At 45.3% G+C, this 17,500-nt stretch overlaps 2 protein-coding genes across 3 annotated transcripts in view; both read right to left on the reverse strand.

Moving 5' to 3' along the window:
• The window catches only part of cacng7b (calcium channel, voltage-dependent, gamma subunit 7b), a 14,057-nt gene extending 3,944 nt beyond the window's left edge, over positions 1-10,113 (reverse strand). Inside the window, exons 1-6 of one of the 2 annotated variants that reach the window (XM_062537831.1) lie at positions 10,039-10,054; positions 9,088-9,223; positions 4,504-4,699; positions 4,249-4,335; positions 2,803-2,943; positions 1,010-1,155 (exon numbers count right to left, since the gene is read on the reverse strand). In XM_062537831.1, coding sequence (XP_062393815.1) covers positions 1,010-1,155; positions 2,803-2,943; positions 4,249-4,335; positions 4,504-4,699; positions 9,088-9,105 — 588 coding nt within the window. In that variant the 5' untranslated portion in view covers positions 9,106-9,223; positions 10,039-10,054. Of the gene's footprint in view, positions 1-1,009; positions 1,156-2,802; positions 2,944-4,248; positions 4,336-4,503; positions 4,700-9,087; positions 9,224-10,038 lie in introns of both variants that reach the window. The other variant, XM_062537832.1, reaches the window with a different exon arrangement.
• Positions 10,114-14,152: 4,039 nt separating this feature from the next.
• Positions 14,153-17,500, reverse strand: part of prkcg (protein kinase C, gamma) — an 18,557-nt gene continuing 15,209 nt past the window's right edge. The window contains 4 exon segments of the mRNA XM_062539786.1: positions 14,153-14,645; positions 15,837-15,977; positions 16,543-16,650; positions 16,869-16,949. Coding sequence (XP_062395770.1) covers positions 14,484-14,645; positions 15,837-15,977; positions 16,543-16,650; positions 16,869-16,949 — 492 coding nt within the window. The 3' untranslated portion in view covers positions 14,153-14,483.

A 17,500-nucleotide genomic window follows, 5' to 3' on the forward strand; every position in this document is an offset into this window, starting at 1 on the left:
TTCTAGCTTACAGTTAATGTGAATCATGGGCTACAACCAGGGTGGGAATTATACCAAGGCCATGAGGCCATGGCCGCCGTTGCCCTACACTTTGGCCTTGATGCCCTGTGAAAAAAAACCCATCATAAGGCCACAGTGGCCTTTATGCCCCTGACTTAGGGTTGCCAACCATTCAGTATAATACGGAATCGTCCCGTATTTGACACGTAAAAGTCTTGTTCCGTATTGAACTGATACGGAACGCTCTTTGCTCTTTGAGTGAAATTAGGTCCGGTGCTTCACCTGATAATTTGCTGCGCAATTGATCACGCAATCGCGAACCGACGGAAAAAGAAAGCAAACGCAACCAAAGTCTGCCATGATTGGGCCTCAACTTAAAGAAGTTTGAGGCTGTGTTAGTGTTTCTCAAAGCCTACAGCGGCTAGCGGGTCTATGTATTTGTGTCGAGATAACCCTGAAATGTAAAACCATCAAATTTTACTCAGTGGCCTTTGTGCCCTATCATGTGGCCTTGGTGCCCCTAAAAAAAAAAGAAGGTGAAGGCCAAATGGCCTTGCCCCTAAAATGATGAAATTCCCACCCTGGCTACAACCAAAGAAAATAATGGAGATGATTTGCACTTTTGGTCACCAGACAAAGGTTGTGGTTGTGTTTCAGCAAAAAAACGTAATTTCTGTCAGAAAACAAGGAGACTAAACATATTCAGCGTGAATAATAACGGAGTCCATGCTCAGTTTGTGTTTTTCAAGCAGTCCAATATGGTAGAATGAATGGGGTAATGTGACATCACGTGAAGTGAGTCAAACAGAAGACAGGCCTGTCTTTAGTATTCCTGTCCCTCTCAAACTAAAAATGGTAGAATTTCAAAAGGTGTCTAATCCGGGCCAATCTGCTCCATCACACTCAGTATAGAAAGTGAAGATCGGAATAGACCCATCTCCTGTGTGTACACATGAAGCTGCTGTCCAGCCCCCCATCTCACCCTGACCCCTGACCCCTGCCCTCTGACCTCTTTGAGGAGGAAGCTGCTGGCGGCGAAGGCAAAGGACCAGCCGTAACGGTATTTGAAGAACATCTCCGGCTCCCGAGGCCTGTTCATCACCTCATCATTTATACTGGAGATGTAGAGCACCAGGCCTACCACCAGACTGAGCCCTGAGAGAGAGATGGAGAGAGATGGAGAGGGAGAGAGAGAGAGAGGGATGGAGGGAGAGAGTGAGGGATGGAGGGATGGGGCAGAGAAAAGCAGAGAGCGACAGAGTAAGCAAGTGAGCTAAGTTCAGTGAGAATACACAAGACACGACAGAAGCATCCTCTACAAAACAACGATAAGAGCACTGACAAATAATTAATCTGAAGCGCGTGTGCTGGTGTGTGTACTTGTGAGGGAGATAAAGAGAGTGTGAGAGCGAGCGGGCGGGCGAGAGAGAGAGAGAGAGAGAGAGAGAGAGAGAGAGAGAGAGAGAGAGAGGGAGGCCCAGCCGAGCGTAAGTGAGAAGTGCAACCAGCGGCTGTGGGCTTCCAGTGGAGAGGCTCTGTGCATGATGGATTCACAGCATCGAGCCGAATGCATAAAGCATGCCTCTGTCAAACAGCAGCACACACTACAGCCGCCCGGGCCCAACCAGCGGCCGTGTCAGACTGGGCTGGGCTCACAGGAGACTGACAGGATGGAGGAAGGATGAAGGAGCTCTTGGTGGAAGAGGGCAAATAAGAAAAGTCTATGTATTAGGATGACAGGTAGAATGTTGGAGGAGAGCGGAAAATAAGTTTGGGAGCCATAACTGTCAGGGAAATAACCAGAATAAAGATGGAGAGAGAGAGAGAGACAGCTGGGTGGGACAAGGTAAAGGGGGTTCCTTGTGTAAACTCACAAGAAGAGATCACTGTAATATTAACTACTACACCATGTCCTAAGGCCTGAGCTCATAGCTGTCAGTGCTAACTGCAATATTAACAAGGGCAGCAGGCAGCCACTCAGTTAGCAAACAGTGATCTTAAACAATAAGGATGTTAGACTAGCAACAGGAGAGGTAGCCGCCAGGAGTTCTGCTTTTTACTGACACCCTCATTTGTTCTGAGCTCACATTCCTCCCAGGTAGAGTAAAGCACAGTAGGATAAGAGCTCATACAGTACATGGGGATAGCAGATTATATGAATCTTCAACCAACCTCATGGCTAGTCCAAAAGCAATCTGGCTAAAGTCAGCATTTAAGCACTTTCACCTATTACATTATTCAAAATGGTGTTATATGAGAAGGGGTACTGCCACCTTGTGGACTGAATGGTGCATTACAGGAAGAGTCATCGCAGATGAGAAGAGTATACAAGAGCCGTGCATTAAGCCTTTCCCTTTCATAACACACAAGGGGGAATACTCCAAGCACGGACTGAAAATGGCTCACTCGTTGCAAATGAAACAGGTAGCATAATTAGAGAAGAAAAAATGCAATCTTGCAACATGAATTCAGAGGTTGAATTAATAGTACACAGAAGAACATTAGATGTTCATAATTAATGTTGCTACAAAACTGGAAATAAGAATCACACTAATACAACATGACATCCATGTTAGACCATGCCAGTAAAAACATCACCATGTGTACTTTATAAACAAATAAAAAATAATGACTGTGTATATCTTATTTCTAAAATAAAATAATCCAAAAAACATTTAGAAAGATTTTTAAAAATGGTATCTGTCATGATCTAATTCCTCCTGACAGCTAAATCCTGTATATTTGAAGAACAATGATTGGCAGGCAAGTGAAATCCTGACAGAGGAGAGGGTTGTGTAATACCTGAGAGGATGAAGAAGATTCCGGAGACGAAGGCTAGAATGGTGCGCTGTGGGCGGATGTGTCCGATGTTGCTAATGACGAAGGCGGTGAAGACGAAGAGGAGGGACACCATGGGGAACGGAGTGGCTGTTCGCACCATCTCTGACAGAGCACAGGGACGCCACATGGTTACACACAGCTTTTGATCTATAGGAGTGCATGTGCGTGTGTGTGTGTGTGTGTGTGTGTGTGTGTGTGTGTGCGCGTGTCTGTACATGCGTGCATTTTTGTGTGTGTGTGTGTGTGTGTTTGTACAAATGCAGCTATTGATCATAGGTTCCATGACAGCAGTTTTAACTGACAAGGAGACTGGTTACACATGAATTGATGTAGGCCTACACCACACACTATACATTTCTGTCCGAGTTTCTCCCTTTTTCTGTTGATCTTACTTTGTATTAAATGCTCACTTCAATACATACAATCATTTTGAACTTGAACACTTTAGAAATGTGAAGGTATAAATAGCCATCACTTAAAAGTGCACAACAGAAACAATTGATTTCAATTTCCATACATCTATAATTCTGAAATAATGTCAATATACGTCATACGTCATATTGTTTTTGCACAATATATAGTATAATGGAAAACAACATACTATAAATAGTATAGCATAAGCATGTTGAACAACATTTGTAGACAGAAGGACAAAATGACCTTCAACACGTACGTGTACTGTATAGAGAACATCAACATAATAAAAAATATGTTAAATGTGTGCATCTTATAGATTAGTAACATTTTACTGGGAAAGTCCGCTCACAGAGATCACCTGCCGAGATTCAAATTCAGTATGTAAAAATACTGTTTTTTATAATAACTACTGAACATCACCTTAACCAAATCCAATCCCTAACCTCACAGAATGTCAGACAGTTTGTTCACACAATCTGTAGATAGTCTGTGGGCGGAAGTACGACCTATAAGCCTAAATGGTCTCTTCCTGTGTTTACATGCCTACAGTACATCAGCACGCTTCATATTCATCAGTGCACTAGTGGCTGAGAGAAACTCATCATTTGGGTTGGGATAGGGTTAGTAACTGTCTGGTAATACAGTCAAAACAGCCAATGAATCCCTGTTTGACGTTTAAAACTAGATGTAGCTGGTTTTGTATTCGCTATCCATGTACTGTAAACAATCTGTGTGCTGATAGGTTCATTTGTACTGATCTCAACAGATCATTGGAATCATACACATCAACTACACATACTTATTCACATGTACTAATGCTTTTTGTACAACTTCGCCAGAAAGTGTCTTTGAATGTCATCAATGTGACAAAGCATTAGAAAGCTCAGGTCCTAGATCACATGTTATTTAAAGAACCATGTCATTAAGGTTTTTAAAATAGTTTGAAATGTCACGATGGGCAAAGTGGATGAGTGCGAAAAGTTCACTTACTCAAAATGTTTGCAGTGTTTTCGGTTGTGATTTCTATTTCCGGCTCATTAAAGTACTCGGCTGCCACACACCTCCCCGTCTCGGCACCTGAGGGAGAAGGGAGGGGGCGTTAATGTTGTCACAGCACCGTAAAGCGTATGCCATAAATAAAGAGCTCCAAAGAAAGCTCCGGAAGCTCCCGGCGCCGCGTCCCCAGAGCGAGGTAAGATTTAGGCGTGCGAGCAGGACACGTGCGTCCCCTCGGCGCCTCCTCACCGGCGATGAAGCAGGTCCTCCAGAGGCCCGAGTGCAGCGCCATCTTGACCTCGATGGTCTGGTTCTGCTGCAGCACGATGCCCTCCTCCATCAGCAGCCAGTAGTCGGTGGAGACGGCCACGCCCACCAGGAGCAGGCCGCACGCCCCGAACACCGAGGAGAGCAGCGTCAGGGCCCGGCTGCTGCACGAGCTCATCTGCGGAGAACAGCAACAACAAGGTCAGCCTCGTCCTCTCCAGCCACTAGGAGACAGCAGTGAGGGCAACCGCCAGGGACGGCGCGCCGGTGAGGTACAAGTCCATGCCTAAGATGCAGTGATGAGCCATGGCAAAGGAGCACCATGGCAATGGCAGACAGGAAGACAAACACTGGCACCGTCCACAACAGAATGTTGTTAATGGCACATCTCAGTTACAGTAATGCTCTCGGTGATGGCTGCACATCAGGGACAAGTCAATGATGCTTGTAAACTCATCAGGAAGTATTCCAGGGAGTGTAGTGATTGTGGTATTGTATCCATCGCTTGGATGAAGAGCTAAATGAACAGGGAGAGGGGGGTGTGTGTATGTATGCGTGTGTGTGTGTGTGTGTGTGTGTGTGCGTGTGTGTGTGTGTGTGTGTGTGCGTGTGCGTGTGCGTGCATGCGTGCTTACGTGCGTGTGTGTGTGTATATATATATGTGTGTGTGTGTATATATGTGTGTGTGTGTGTGTGTGTCTGTGTGCGTGTGTGCGTGCATGCTTGCGTGCGTGCGTATATGTGTGTGTGTGTGTGTGTGTGTGTGTGTGTGTGTGTGTGTGCGCGTGTGCGTGCGTGTGTGTGTGTGTAGAAGAAAGAGAGAGTAAAAGCAGAGTCAGGGGAGTGGTGAAACAGATCTGAGAACAGAGAGAAGAGAGAAGAGAACAAGAGGATAGGACAATGAGGGGAGAGATAAGAGAGAGACAATACAACACCCTGGGACACACTCACACAAGACACGAAGAGACAAACTTAGAGCGGTGTGCACAGGGAGACGAAAGAGCTGTTTGAAGTGTGTGTGTGTGTGTGTGCGTGTGCGTGTGTGTGCGTGTGTGTCTCGTGTGTGTGTGTGGGGGGGGGGCGGGGGGGGCAACTGACTGAGAGTTAGCTCCACCTGCTGGGTCGGTGTCAGCCCAGCCAATCACGTAAAAGGTCAAGGGTCGCCCAGCAAGGATGGAGATGGCCAGTCGAGCAGAAGGTGAGATATCATCAAATGATGTCTGACCATTCAAAGAGCACCAAACTGTTTTGGACACACATATGAGCGTGTGCGCCCACACACACACACACACACACACACACACACACACACACACACTCACATGCACACACACAGGGGAACAGACCGTTCTTTCAAACACATTCTCCTTCAGCAAGTAGTGACTCACACGGAGATCCCAGAACTTAAGTCTGCTTCACAGCACAGGACTCATTTACCCACAACCGGTCTTTCATACACACACACACACACACACACACACACACACACACACACACACACACAGACAGACTACGAACATACACATCACATCACACACGTGTATGAGTGCACATACATAACACGTGCACATCTTCACATACAAAACCCACACAAATGAACATGCACGCACATGACTGCACCCACAAAATGGAGCCACATGCACCTAAGTGCAGACAAGCACACCGGCATGCCTCCCTCAGAACCTGGTCCCCTGTCCACTCTTACAAATCAATACGCGGCTGAAGACTCCTTCTAGTCAGCCTGCAAATGGCAGCCTTGCTGTGGCAGTGCGGGGGGGCTGGAGAATGGCTGGAGGTTAAACAGGCTGAGTTGCTGAGCATGCCAGTTACACAGGTCATGCAGTGTCCTATGGAAGATGGTTATTGTGCAGTGAATTATGAAAGAGATGTACAGTGAACGAAGGCTATTCTGAGTCGAGGCGTAAGGACGGACGGACAGAAATGTAAAAGAACGGAAGGAATGAGATGAGAAAGAGAGAGACAAAGAGAACGAGAGATTCGCAATCATTTTATATTCTTTCTTTATGGGATAATTTTATAACCTTGCCATAAAACCCTGGCCAATGTGCCATGCAATAAGAGCACAGAAGCATATAATTCTCAATTGTAATATAATCCTCTATTTAATAGTGGCGCTGAAACAGTGCTGTTGTTCTCTATGTAATCATTTATACTCTCTTAATTATTATTACAAGACTGAGATACTTCCATTTAATGTGTTTACTACTCAATAAACTACAATGAGCATTTACACGTTCACATCTTCTGGGTCCATCCAGACTGCTGACTGCTCTGTGACTATGGACGGTACGGTGCCATGCCAGGGACACACTGTGCTGCTGGGAGTGTGCTGTGTCCTGTGTCGTGTCCTGACCCTCACACCCGCTATCTAGGTCCACTCATTACAAGTTTTGATCAATTGTTAATTACTCAACTTCACTGCTTGTCTGAGACAGGCCACCATTGGCCGGGTGGAGGAGAGGGCTTTTGCTTTGCGAGAGTTTCAGTTGTGAGGGGGATTTCTGGTCACTGTGTTGTGCCCCTGGTGTTGCTTTCTGTCCAGTCACTGATTCTAATTTGAGGGTTAGAAGGTTGAAATCAATTGTTGCTTAACTAAAATCAGTCTGCCAGTAGGCCATGACAAGATGCCCTCTGTCAGCAGCATGACTCTGAATCAGGAAGGGATGGTCCTGTTTTAAATAATTATACTATATGAAGAAACTGTACCCTCTCTGTGTGTGTCACGGTATGTGTTTTTTTAAGGATGAGTGTATTATGTGTATAATATTTGTTTGTGTGTGTTTGTGTGTATGTGTGTGTGAGAGAGAGAGTGTATGTGAGCGTATGTGTGCATGTGTGTGTGTGTGTGTGTGTGTGTGTGTGTGTGTATGTATGTGTGTGCGTGTGTGTGTGTGTGTGTGGGGTATGCATGTGTATGTGTGTTTGTGACAGAGAGAGTGTGTGTGGGGGTATGCATGTGTGTGTATGCATATCGGTCCGTGTGGGTGTGTGCATGTGTATGTGTGTGTACGCGCTGGTATTTTTTGTCTTGTCTTGTTTTCAGCCTGTCATTTCTTGTCTGTCTCCCAGTGCTGGTGACTCAGATCAGCACCCTAAGCACTCGCACTGCGTGACGCTCACATTTAGCAGGGGAGCAGAGGAGAGGAGGAGAGGAGGAGAGGAAGAGAGGAAAGGAGGAGGGGAGGGGAGGAGGAGGAGGAAAGAACAGAGGAATAGAGAAGAAGAGCAGAGGAAGGGTGAAGAGTCAGAGGAGAGACAGGGAGAGAGGAAGGGAAAGGAGGGCAAGGAGGCACGAGGATGGAAGAAGGGGGGGAACAAAAGAGAGGATAGGAAGGAAAAATGGAACGCAGAAAAACAGCAGGAAGAAGGGATAGAAAGATAGAGAGGAATGACAGAGCAGGAGAGGATAGGAGCAAATGGGAGAGAAAAGGGTGGCACATGGCAGAAATGTTCATCAAATGAACGTCACAGTGGTTAGGGCAAGGTCAGGATCTGTTTGGTTTTGGTGTCTGGACAGCCAGAGCCTGAGCGCCAGCTACTTCTTAGTTAGCACATCGTTACATAACTGACAGACAGCTGAAGAAGACAGCCTCTGCCAAAATGTTGTCAGAAGCCTGGCAGCCAAGTTGGTCTGTGACCTGTCTGCTGCTTCATGCCTGTTCTCACTGGAACCAGCTTCCCTGTGCTGACTGGATGCCTGCAGTGGAAGGCGGTGAATACTACCGATAAAGTCAGAGTTCAGCTGTAATATGTAGTTTTTGTTGTCAAAACTGAGAAGTGCCTTATACAGTAATTGAAAGAATTGATTTAATATCACATTTCTAAACATTTTTGTAAATTAAGTGGTCTGTTTGGGAGCATTCATTTTCTTATAATTGTCCGGCCCCTTTATAACTCAGACTAGTGAACGAAAAACACCTAAAACTTTCCATTTCCCAGAATTGTTCCTATCGTGGAATGTCGATGAAGCTATCTAAAGAGACACTAAAGAGATAAGGCAAAGAGATGATCAGTTAAAAGACATGAGGTTTATGAGGGCCTACATGATGTAGTTGGGAGCTTAAATTACTGATTCCCACAGCTGCTATCAACAAGTACCATTAGTTATGAATGTTCACACAGCACACACGGACTAAACAGCCCCTGCGAGACATCACACTGATGATGTCTTTTGATCAAATTGGTATTGGGATTTTAATTCTTTACAAAGCCTCCGTGCACTAAAATGAGAATCGTAATGTCAAGAGAAAGGTAGAGGATATGAGAGAAAAGATTCAGAAAAAGAAACCAGGTGGATGGGTTTTCAACAGTGAACAGCAACGTGGGGAAAAAAAAGAAATACACCACATGGGCATGGACCATCTTCACTAGACCAGACGCCCTGATGGAGACGAAGTCACACAGGTGTCGGAGCACAGCCAGAGGGCAGTCACAGCACAGCACAGACTCGGGGAGGGGGACAGTCAGAGGCGTGCGTTGACCACAACCGTACAGGGGGACAGGGGGACACCACAGAAGAGTCAACGAGGAGTCTTAAGTGCTCACAGTTGTCTGTTGTTGCATAATGTGAGTGGCAGACTGGAGTGTCACACACACACTCACACACACACCCAGACTCTCCCAGGAGCAGACAAGGCTGCCCACTGATCACAGAGGAGCCCTGGGTGCCTGGAATGCGAGGCTGAGTGAAAAGAAGAAGACAGCTTTTGGAGAATGTGAGATGCAACAGCAGAGAGATCAAAGAGAATGTGAAGGTGGGCATTGTTGAATGCCCCGAATGTAAAAAAAACAAATAAATACACACAAGATATAGCAAGAAGTCAAGTCATAATATCTCTCTAACTGCCTATCTTCTCTGTGTTGCTATGTGTCACTAAAATGCGAACAGAAAGGTCTTCGCAATACATGCACTTAACGACAAGCCAGCGGCATATTCTGAATTTACTGTTATCCTCAACAAGTAATCCAATTACAGCAGCCATTATACCATATCTCCTTTGTCAAGGTGAACGTCAATGAGTATGAATGTGAATGTTTGTGAGTGTATGAATGTTCACCGATAAACAAACTGTCTAGTGACCAACAAACCAGTGTGTTGAAAAGATGTCTATTTCCCTCACAAAACTTGTTAGCGTCTTTCACAAGTCGACCTTGCAACACGAAAAGCCTTGCAGTTTGTACCGTTAAACAGAGTCAGACAGTGAGGAAAGGACCGAAACATAACAGACTGTCATTCAAGACATTAGCGACGAATAACAGACTGGTTTTCATGTCACCATACAACGCGCGCCTGATGCAAAAACAGAGCAGGTCTGGGCGCGCGTGTTGTAGCATCATTAAAACCACAGAGGCATCAGAGGTATCGGTATAAGGCACATCGTTCCTGTTTAAAACATGTTTACACGTTTTCTCTTGTGGAAAAGTTAAGGGAGCTTAACACGATTCTAAAGTAAACAGTATTTAAATGCACGCACCCTGTAAAAGAGTTCCACTCACCCTTTCAGTAGAGCCGACACAATGGACCGCGCGGACAGAGTAGTCGGCGACCACACGCCACGACTGCTTGATAGATTTTGCAGCTCTCTCTCTCTCCCACTGCCTCTCTTTCCCGCTCTCTCTCTCCCTTCCTCTCTCTATCTCTCTCTTCGCCTGTCTCACGTGTGTTCACCCTCACGCCCCCTTCGCTTCTCTGTCCCTCTCTCTCGCTCTGTCTCTTTCGGCACTGCGGATTACTGGTCGACTGTGCTGTCTTTATCACAAGGACATGCAAAATGGAAAGAGAAGAGGAGACCTAGGCTACTCAGATAGAAGGCAAATATTGTGTCCGTCACACATGTAGCGGTGGCAGGTAAGGGCACACCTATAACTGCTGCTGGGGGAAGCGGAGGTGGACTACTTGTAGCTGGTTTCTCAAGTAGACTTTGACAGCGAGGGATAGAGCTGTTCAGGGGCAATACATCACAAAAATCAAAGCAGCAGAGTGAAAATTCAAGGGCCTAATAACTGTAAAAAAAAATGTTGGCAGCCAGGAAAACATATGAAATAGTCAAGAGTATTGTATGTTATTTCAAATATACAATATGTGTTATACTATATGTGGTACTAAGTTGTTAAATGCCTTATACATATGCTTTATCAAAGTGACACGTGCAAGTGTCTGAGTCAAGTAAGAGAGAGAAAGAGAGAGTCAGACAGGCACTGTTACAAGTGTGCAGTTCAGACTGTTGTGACACTGACTATATCCTCCTGACACTGGCACAGTCAACTCAGAGAAGCATGTACTAATAGACAAATGGACATTGCTATGATGTCTATGTTAATCATGCAGCATAGTACTGTACTTCATTTTCATGTTCACTTCTCTATCTTTCTCTCTCTCTCTCCATCTTGCCCCCTCCTCCACTTTCTCTCCTCTCCTGTGATCTCTCCATCCTGTGGCCTATTTTTAGATCCATGGCGGAGAAATCCTATATTTTTAGAAGTGATATCAATAGCACACAGCACACTCTGACCTCAGGGAGAGAAAATGAAAAAAAGAGGTAGAGCGAAGAGGCGGGTCAGGATGTGTCAAAACGAAAGTCCTTTTCATTTCCATTCATGTGACAGGAGAAATGCACTCTACATGTCTGCTTTAATGTGTGTCTTTATTCATTACAAATAACAAACACCACACAGTGTGATTGGTTGGATAGCCATGGATTGTGTGTTGAAACTGAAGTATGGCTCCTTTAGCCTGCACACAAACTCAAATCCATGACAACTGAGGGATGGATACATCTTTAGATGGATGTCATTGAATGTGAATGATCTTGGGACCAAGACAGAGAGAAGGATGCCAAAAGAAAGAAGAGAGGGAGGAGGTGACTTAGAGGAGGGGGGTTGGATCAGATTTTAATACTGTAGGTAGGCTATCTGAGGTTATGTCGTTATATCACCACCATCCAGAGGGACATCGCTCTAGTGGAGGAAGGTGGCAGTAATGGAGATCTTGGGAGATGGGAGGAGGGGGCAAGGAGACAGTACCTGAGCAGCCAAGAGAGTGGCTCTGCTGTTTCAACCACATGGACAGAACAAATGGAGAGGTCAGCAACTTGGAACACACACACACACACAGAGAGAGAGAGAGAGAGGTGGGGATACAGGAGGCTCGTACAGCAAAGCTTAAAAAGAGTCCCAGAAGAAGGAGAACAGGACTGTGAATGGGAGAGGCCCCGGAGGGTGGACACACCATCCAAACACAATAAGCACGACATCCCTTCATTTTGAAATAGAACGGATTCTCTTTATTTTGTTTCAGAAACCCATGGGCCAGACACAAAAGATGACATGACCACACTATAAAGATAAACATTTATCTTATTTGAGTAAACTTCACAGTCTTTCTTTTTTTATCTATCTATATGAGTACTGTATCTATCTATATATGATGTAATTTCAAATAAAATACATTAAACATCTCCACTGTGTAAATGTGGTTCGACTAACTCCAATGTACTTTAATTACATAATTAATAGTTGTGTATTTTTTGATGCTTTGAACTACTGACAAAGGCAAACCATTTCATTATTGGCCATCAGTAGCTATTCAGCTTCACCCTGCATGGGGCATGATCAAACACTAGAGACAAACAAGAACCTGCTCAAGTCAACAGAATTTAATTACTGTAAAAAGCCAGGGGAATATCAATGTGTGTCTGAATTTGAAACATATTAATAACAACCCTGGACCTTCCCATGGGGAACAAGACAAGTGTAAGCATAGAAAGTTTAGACCACAGCAGCTATTTATAGTTCAGGTTCATAGTATCGTAAATGGACTGTGTTCTTGAGTGTTAATAGGATGCTAATTGGCAAGCAGGTAGGTATTTGTTGTCACATCGATTATGAAACAGATACATCCGCCTTGAGTCTTGTAATCATTTTGTCGCCATATCTCTGGACACTTTGCACAACTTCACAGAGCAGGAACTTAGAAATAAGATCACACGAGATCATATTTCTAGAAGTAAAATAGGTTTGTGCTTAGATCAGTCACTGAAGAAGTGAATTTGCACTGAGAGACAGACACTTGAAAAGCATGCCAATAAAAAGTGAAAAAACCAACGACACATTTCACTGCAAACACGCTTCTGCCCTTCATTTCCTAAATTAAGTAAAAGGTCAATTGTAACTTCAGCACTTATATCACCCATAGTGGCTTGGAGATGTTTTTTCTTCCCTCCTCTCCTCTGCAGAACAAAGAGTTCCTGTATCTTTTTACATCCCCTCTGTTCTCCAGTGCGGTGGGAGCATTAATTGAGTTTTCTCCTGACACAGTTAACTTTTGAGGTCACAGCCCAGTGATTGACTCCTACACGGCTTCGCTGGGTAAAAGAGATAGATCCCCAGTTGTCACTGTGAGATTCATGGCTTGCTGTGGCCCACTTTTGCCATTAACCAGTCCACCATTTGCAGCTCAAAGCCTACAATAGTACGGCTCAGTCTCCCACAGTGAAGGGTAGTGGGGAGAGGGTGACATTATGCACACTAGAGATGACTAGAGAGGGAATTTGATTATAAAAACACTGCAAATCAAGTAGATGGTAAAGCAATGGTAAAGCAACGAGTGCATCTGCACATTTGGAATGGAAAAGACTTATACACGATTCAGTCTAGTTATTCTGCCAGTTAGAATGTTATCAAAAGAAAGAAATGAAACAAAACAGTTATTCAAGATCATACAATGTGTTTCATTCATTCTTGAAGACTACGCCATGCTGTGCTTTGTGGACGCATAGACATGCAGTAACAGACATACTCTATGGACACACACACACACACACACACACACACACACACACACACACACACACACATAGACACTCATCCATGTATGTACTGTATATATGTGCACAATAACACACACATTCACACATATAAATGTAAGTATGTGAGTTGCCCAGTTGCTCAGTTGTACTCTGATGGGGCCGGAGCAGCAGAGGCGCACTGCAGACTTCTCCTCAGCTCTGATGTCACTTGGGGTCTCTAGCTGTGTCCCTGACGCTTTGACATCTGCGGGGGTGAGCAGGCTTAAGATGCATGTGGGCGGTGTTATCGCTGTATGCAAAGTCAGCCCTCTCACGGGTCAAGCAGCCTGGGTCACTCCAGGTCAGAACTGAGTCAGATTTTGCAAGTTCTCCTACAGTCTTCTGATATGAGGGTAAAGTTCCAGTAATATAACTGCAATATAACAATGGAATATCATAACCTTTAAAGCCACTGGTTCATGACATCAACACCTTAATAAGGGTTATGGGCCAAGATGCTATGCAAATATCAAATGAATATAGAGGTATAAAGATAATGTAGGTGTAGAGGGATATATTACTATGCTGGCTTTTTATTGAATGCTGATCCATGCTCAACGTCAACACAATATATTACACGGCAGATAGAGCTAAACAAAATGTTTTAGTCCAGGAGAACTCTTTTGAAAGACCAACACTAAGGTGTTGATTTTAGGTTAAATGAAGGGTAATGAAATACTTGTATGTTTTGTATTTAGCACAAATAATTAGCATGTTATATGATGAGTGATGACTTTCATAGTGTTTTAGAAGCTACTTTGATAGAGTGTTGTGGTTACCTTCCGCATGCAACTGTCTGGAAAATGGTATGACTAAAGTAAAAAACAACCCATCTACCCATTTCTTCCTGTCATACTATAGTACAGCACACTGTGGATAGGAGACGAGGTAATTACATTAATTCATCTGTTGAAATTAATGTTTTAGTGTAGCAGTTTGTGTTTGCTTTTACAGTATTGCCGTTATGGCAATATTGCAATCCAGATGGAACAGGTTTTGAAACCGTGTCCTTTTGACCATGATTAAAAATGCTATTATATCTAGCCTTATTTGGTGTTCCTATTACGATCGCTAGATGGCCAGAGGCAGGATGGGTCAGACTGCTGTGAGGGGTGAGGAGGGAAACTCGGGGTTCACGTAAGTGAAGCCCTGGAAGTCTTCCTGATCGATGGCAGCGAGAACATCAGGGTCAGAGGGCGTCAGGGTCGCAGAGGTCGCCGTGAAGAACTTGTCAAAGTTTTCTCCTTTCTTCCCGCCCTGTAGGAGACAGAGAGAGTAGGAGATGGACAGAGTGAGAGAGAGAGACAATCACAGAAAAGAGCACCACCTGTCTGTCTGACATCTCTATCTATCTATCTATCTATCTATTTATTTAGATCTATTTTGTTCTATTGTATTTATTTATCTACATCTAGTATTTCACACTATGGCTCTCAATATTGCATCAGTTCCAAGACCTCTACTGTATGTTTCAACCTATGTCACATAATCTATGTCTATGTCACATAATACATATGTACGCTTACATCTGTACACACACACACACACACACACACACACACACACACACACACAGTATAATGCATGCCTCCAGAGTTGAGACCCAGATCACGGCCGGTGCGGTGTCGTGTCTCCACATGTAGTATGTCAGTGATGTGGCAGTGGCCCTGGCTGCCGTTTGGCTAATGGAATGACCCGTCAGCAGCGGCTGCCACGGGCCGCCCACACGCCACACATATGGGCCGCGGCGTGCCCGCCTAAGTGCCGCATACATCTGCATACGGGATGAGGAGGGGAGGCCCCAGGGGTCACTGGAGCGGGGCCTTGTTTTGACACCGTTGTCTCTCCACTCATGCCCACTGATGCAGACACACAAGCCCCTCTCCTTCACTCCCTCCCTCTCTCACACACACACACACACACACACACATACGTGCACAGCCATCTTGAGCGGAGCTGGAGATGAATAATTCATGGCCGGCACACGAGACACACTGTGGCGAGCGAGATGGTGCAAGGGGCAAGAAAGTGTGAACTGGAATGAGTAGTGGTGAGAGAGAAGTGCTCAACACCCACCGCAGGCCAGCAGCCACACTACAGGGGAGACACATACACATGCACAAGCACACATGAAGGGGCCTGTGTGGGTGTATGTGTGTGTGTGTGTGTGTGTGTGTGTGTACAGTACGTGTGTACGTGTGTATGTGTGTACGTGTGTTTGTGTGTGTGTGTGTGTGTGTGTATAAATGTATAAATGTGAGTGTGTGTGTGTGTGTGTGTGTGTGTGTCATTGTCTGTGTGCGTGTGTATGTGTGTGTGTCATTGTTTGTGTGCGTGTGTGTGTGTGTGTGTGTGTGTGCGTGTGTGTGTGTGTGTCATTGTCTGTGTGTGTGTGTGTGTCATTGTCTGTGTGCGTGTGCGTGTGCGTGTGCGCATGTGTGTACTGACGGTTCGGGGCTTGAATGGCGGCTGGACCTCCAGCCTCTCCAGTCTGTCCCAATCAATCCAGCGGAAGAACGGATGCTCCCGAATCTCCCTCTCCGCGTCCTCCCCCCCACCCAGACGCTTCCCAGGATGCTTAGTCAGGAGCTGGGGGAGAAGAGGGGAGGAGAAGAGAGGAAGAGAGGAGGAGAGGAAGAGGGGAAGAGAGGAGAGGAAGAGGGGAGGAGAGGAGAGGAAGAGGGGAAGCGTGAAAAAGAGAGAGAGCAGAGCTGTCTGAGAACATCAAGGCTTGCCAGAGAGCTGACGGCAACTCAGGCCGGGACTCAGACACTTTGATTGAAGGGACCTCTCACCAATGAGGAGAGCAGGCTCCCAAAGGTCACCTGAGAGACAAAACTCATATGGAGTAGGAGAGCTGATGTCCTATACATATAAAGTCCTCTTTACGTTTATAGTGAAGATACTAGAAATATGTAGAGGTACACTGCAGGAGTTGCATATTACTGTAATCTATTTCTGTATATGTGTCTATCTATAGCCGTGTTCTTGTTTTTGTTTTGTTTTTTTAGTTTTTTTGTTTTGTTTTTGTTTGTGGTTTGAGTGTGCCTGGTGTTTGTGCACTCCAGCGGGGAATACTGATGCTGCAGCTGAGTTGCCCCGGGAGACGAGCTGTGCAGTGCGGAGGCTGATGAGCAGGAAGTAGCTACAGTACCCCTTTACAGATGGACACGGCCTCACGGGACAGACACTTGGGATAGGAAACACTCTGCTCCATGATGGACTGGAACAACTCCTCCTCATCAATACCATCAAAGGGAGGCTGAGCGACAGAGAGAGAGAGAGAGAGACAGAGAGAGAGAGAGAGAGAGAGAGAGAGAGAGAGAGAGAGAGAGAGAGGAGAAAAAGAGAGGTGGGGTGTTTAGTTGGTTAATGAGGAAAGGGAAGCATGCATATAACTTGCTGATCAAGAACTTGAGAACTCTTTAGAACATAGATTGCTATAGGAATGGTAATTATGAGCTGAATGGGGGAGGTTACCTGTCCAGCCAGCATCTCATACATCAGCACTCCATAGGACCACCAGTCCACAGCCTTATCATAGGGCTGATACGCCACAATCTGACAAAGACAAGCAGCGAACACATATCGAGTGAGTGTAAGAGAGAAGCATCGGAACAAAACAACATTGAGAGATCAACCTCCTCATACAACAGTGCTGCACTCTCTGTGTGTGTGTGTGTGTGTGTGTGTGTGTGTGTGTGTGTGTGTGTGTCTGTGTGTCTGTGTGTGTGTGTGTGTGTGTGTGTGTGTGTGTGTGTGTGTGTGTGTGTGTGTGTGTGTGTGTGTGTGTCTGTGTGTGTGTGTGTGTGTCTGTGTGTGTCTGTGTGTGTCTGTGTGTGTCTGTGTGTGTGTCTGTGTGTGTGTGTGTGTCTGTATCCAGTGAACAGGGAAGGGCAATGACGAGGTAGAAAGAACGATTAATTTCCTTGCCTCCAGGGAAATATATTGTATCTCTCTCAAAATGACAGGAACAAGAGGATCAATGGATATTTTACATAATACAATCAATGGCAGTGAGTTTAATTGCTGCCTTAATAATATCGTGCTGACGCATGCTGCAGTCATGATTGTAAACGGAGATCCAAACATGCATACACACACACACACAC

This window comes from Sardina pilchardus, chromosome 6, assembly GCF_963854185.1.
Source record: "Sardina pilchardus chromosome 6, fSarPil1.1, whole genome shotgun sequence".
In the NCBI taxonomy this organism is placed as follows: domain Eukaryota; kingdom Metazoa; phylum Chordata; class Actinopteri; order Clupeiformes; family Clupeidae; genus Sardina; species Sardina pilchardus.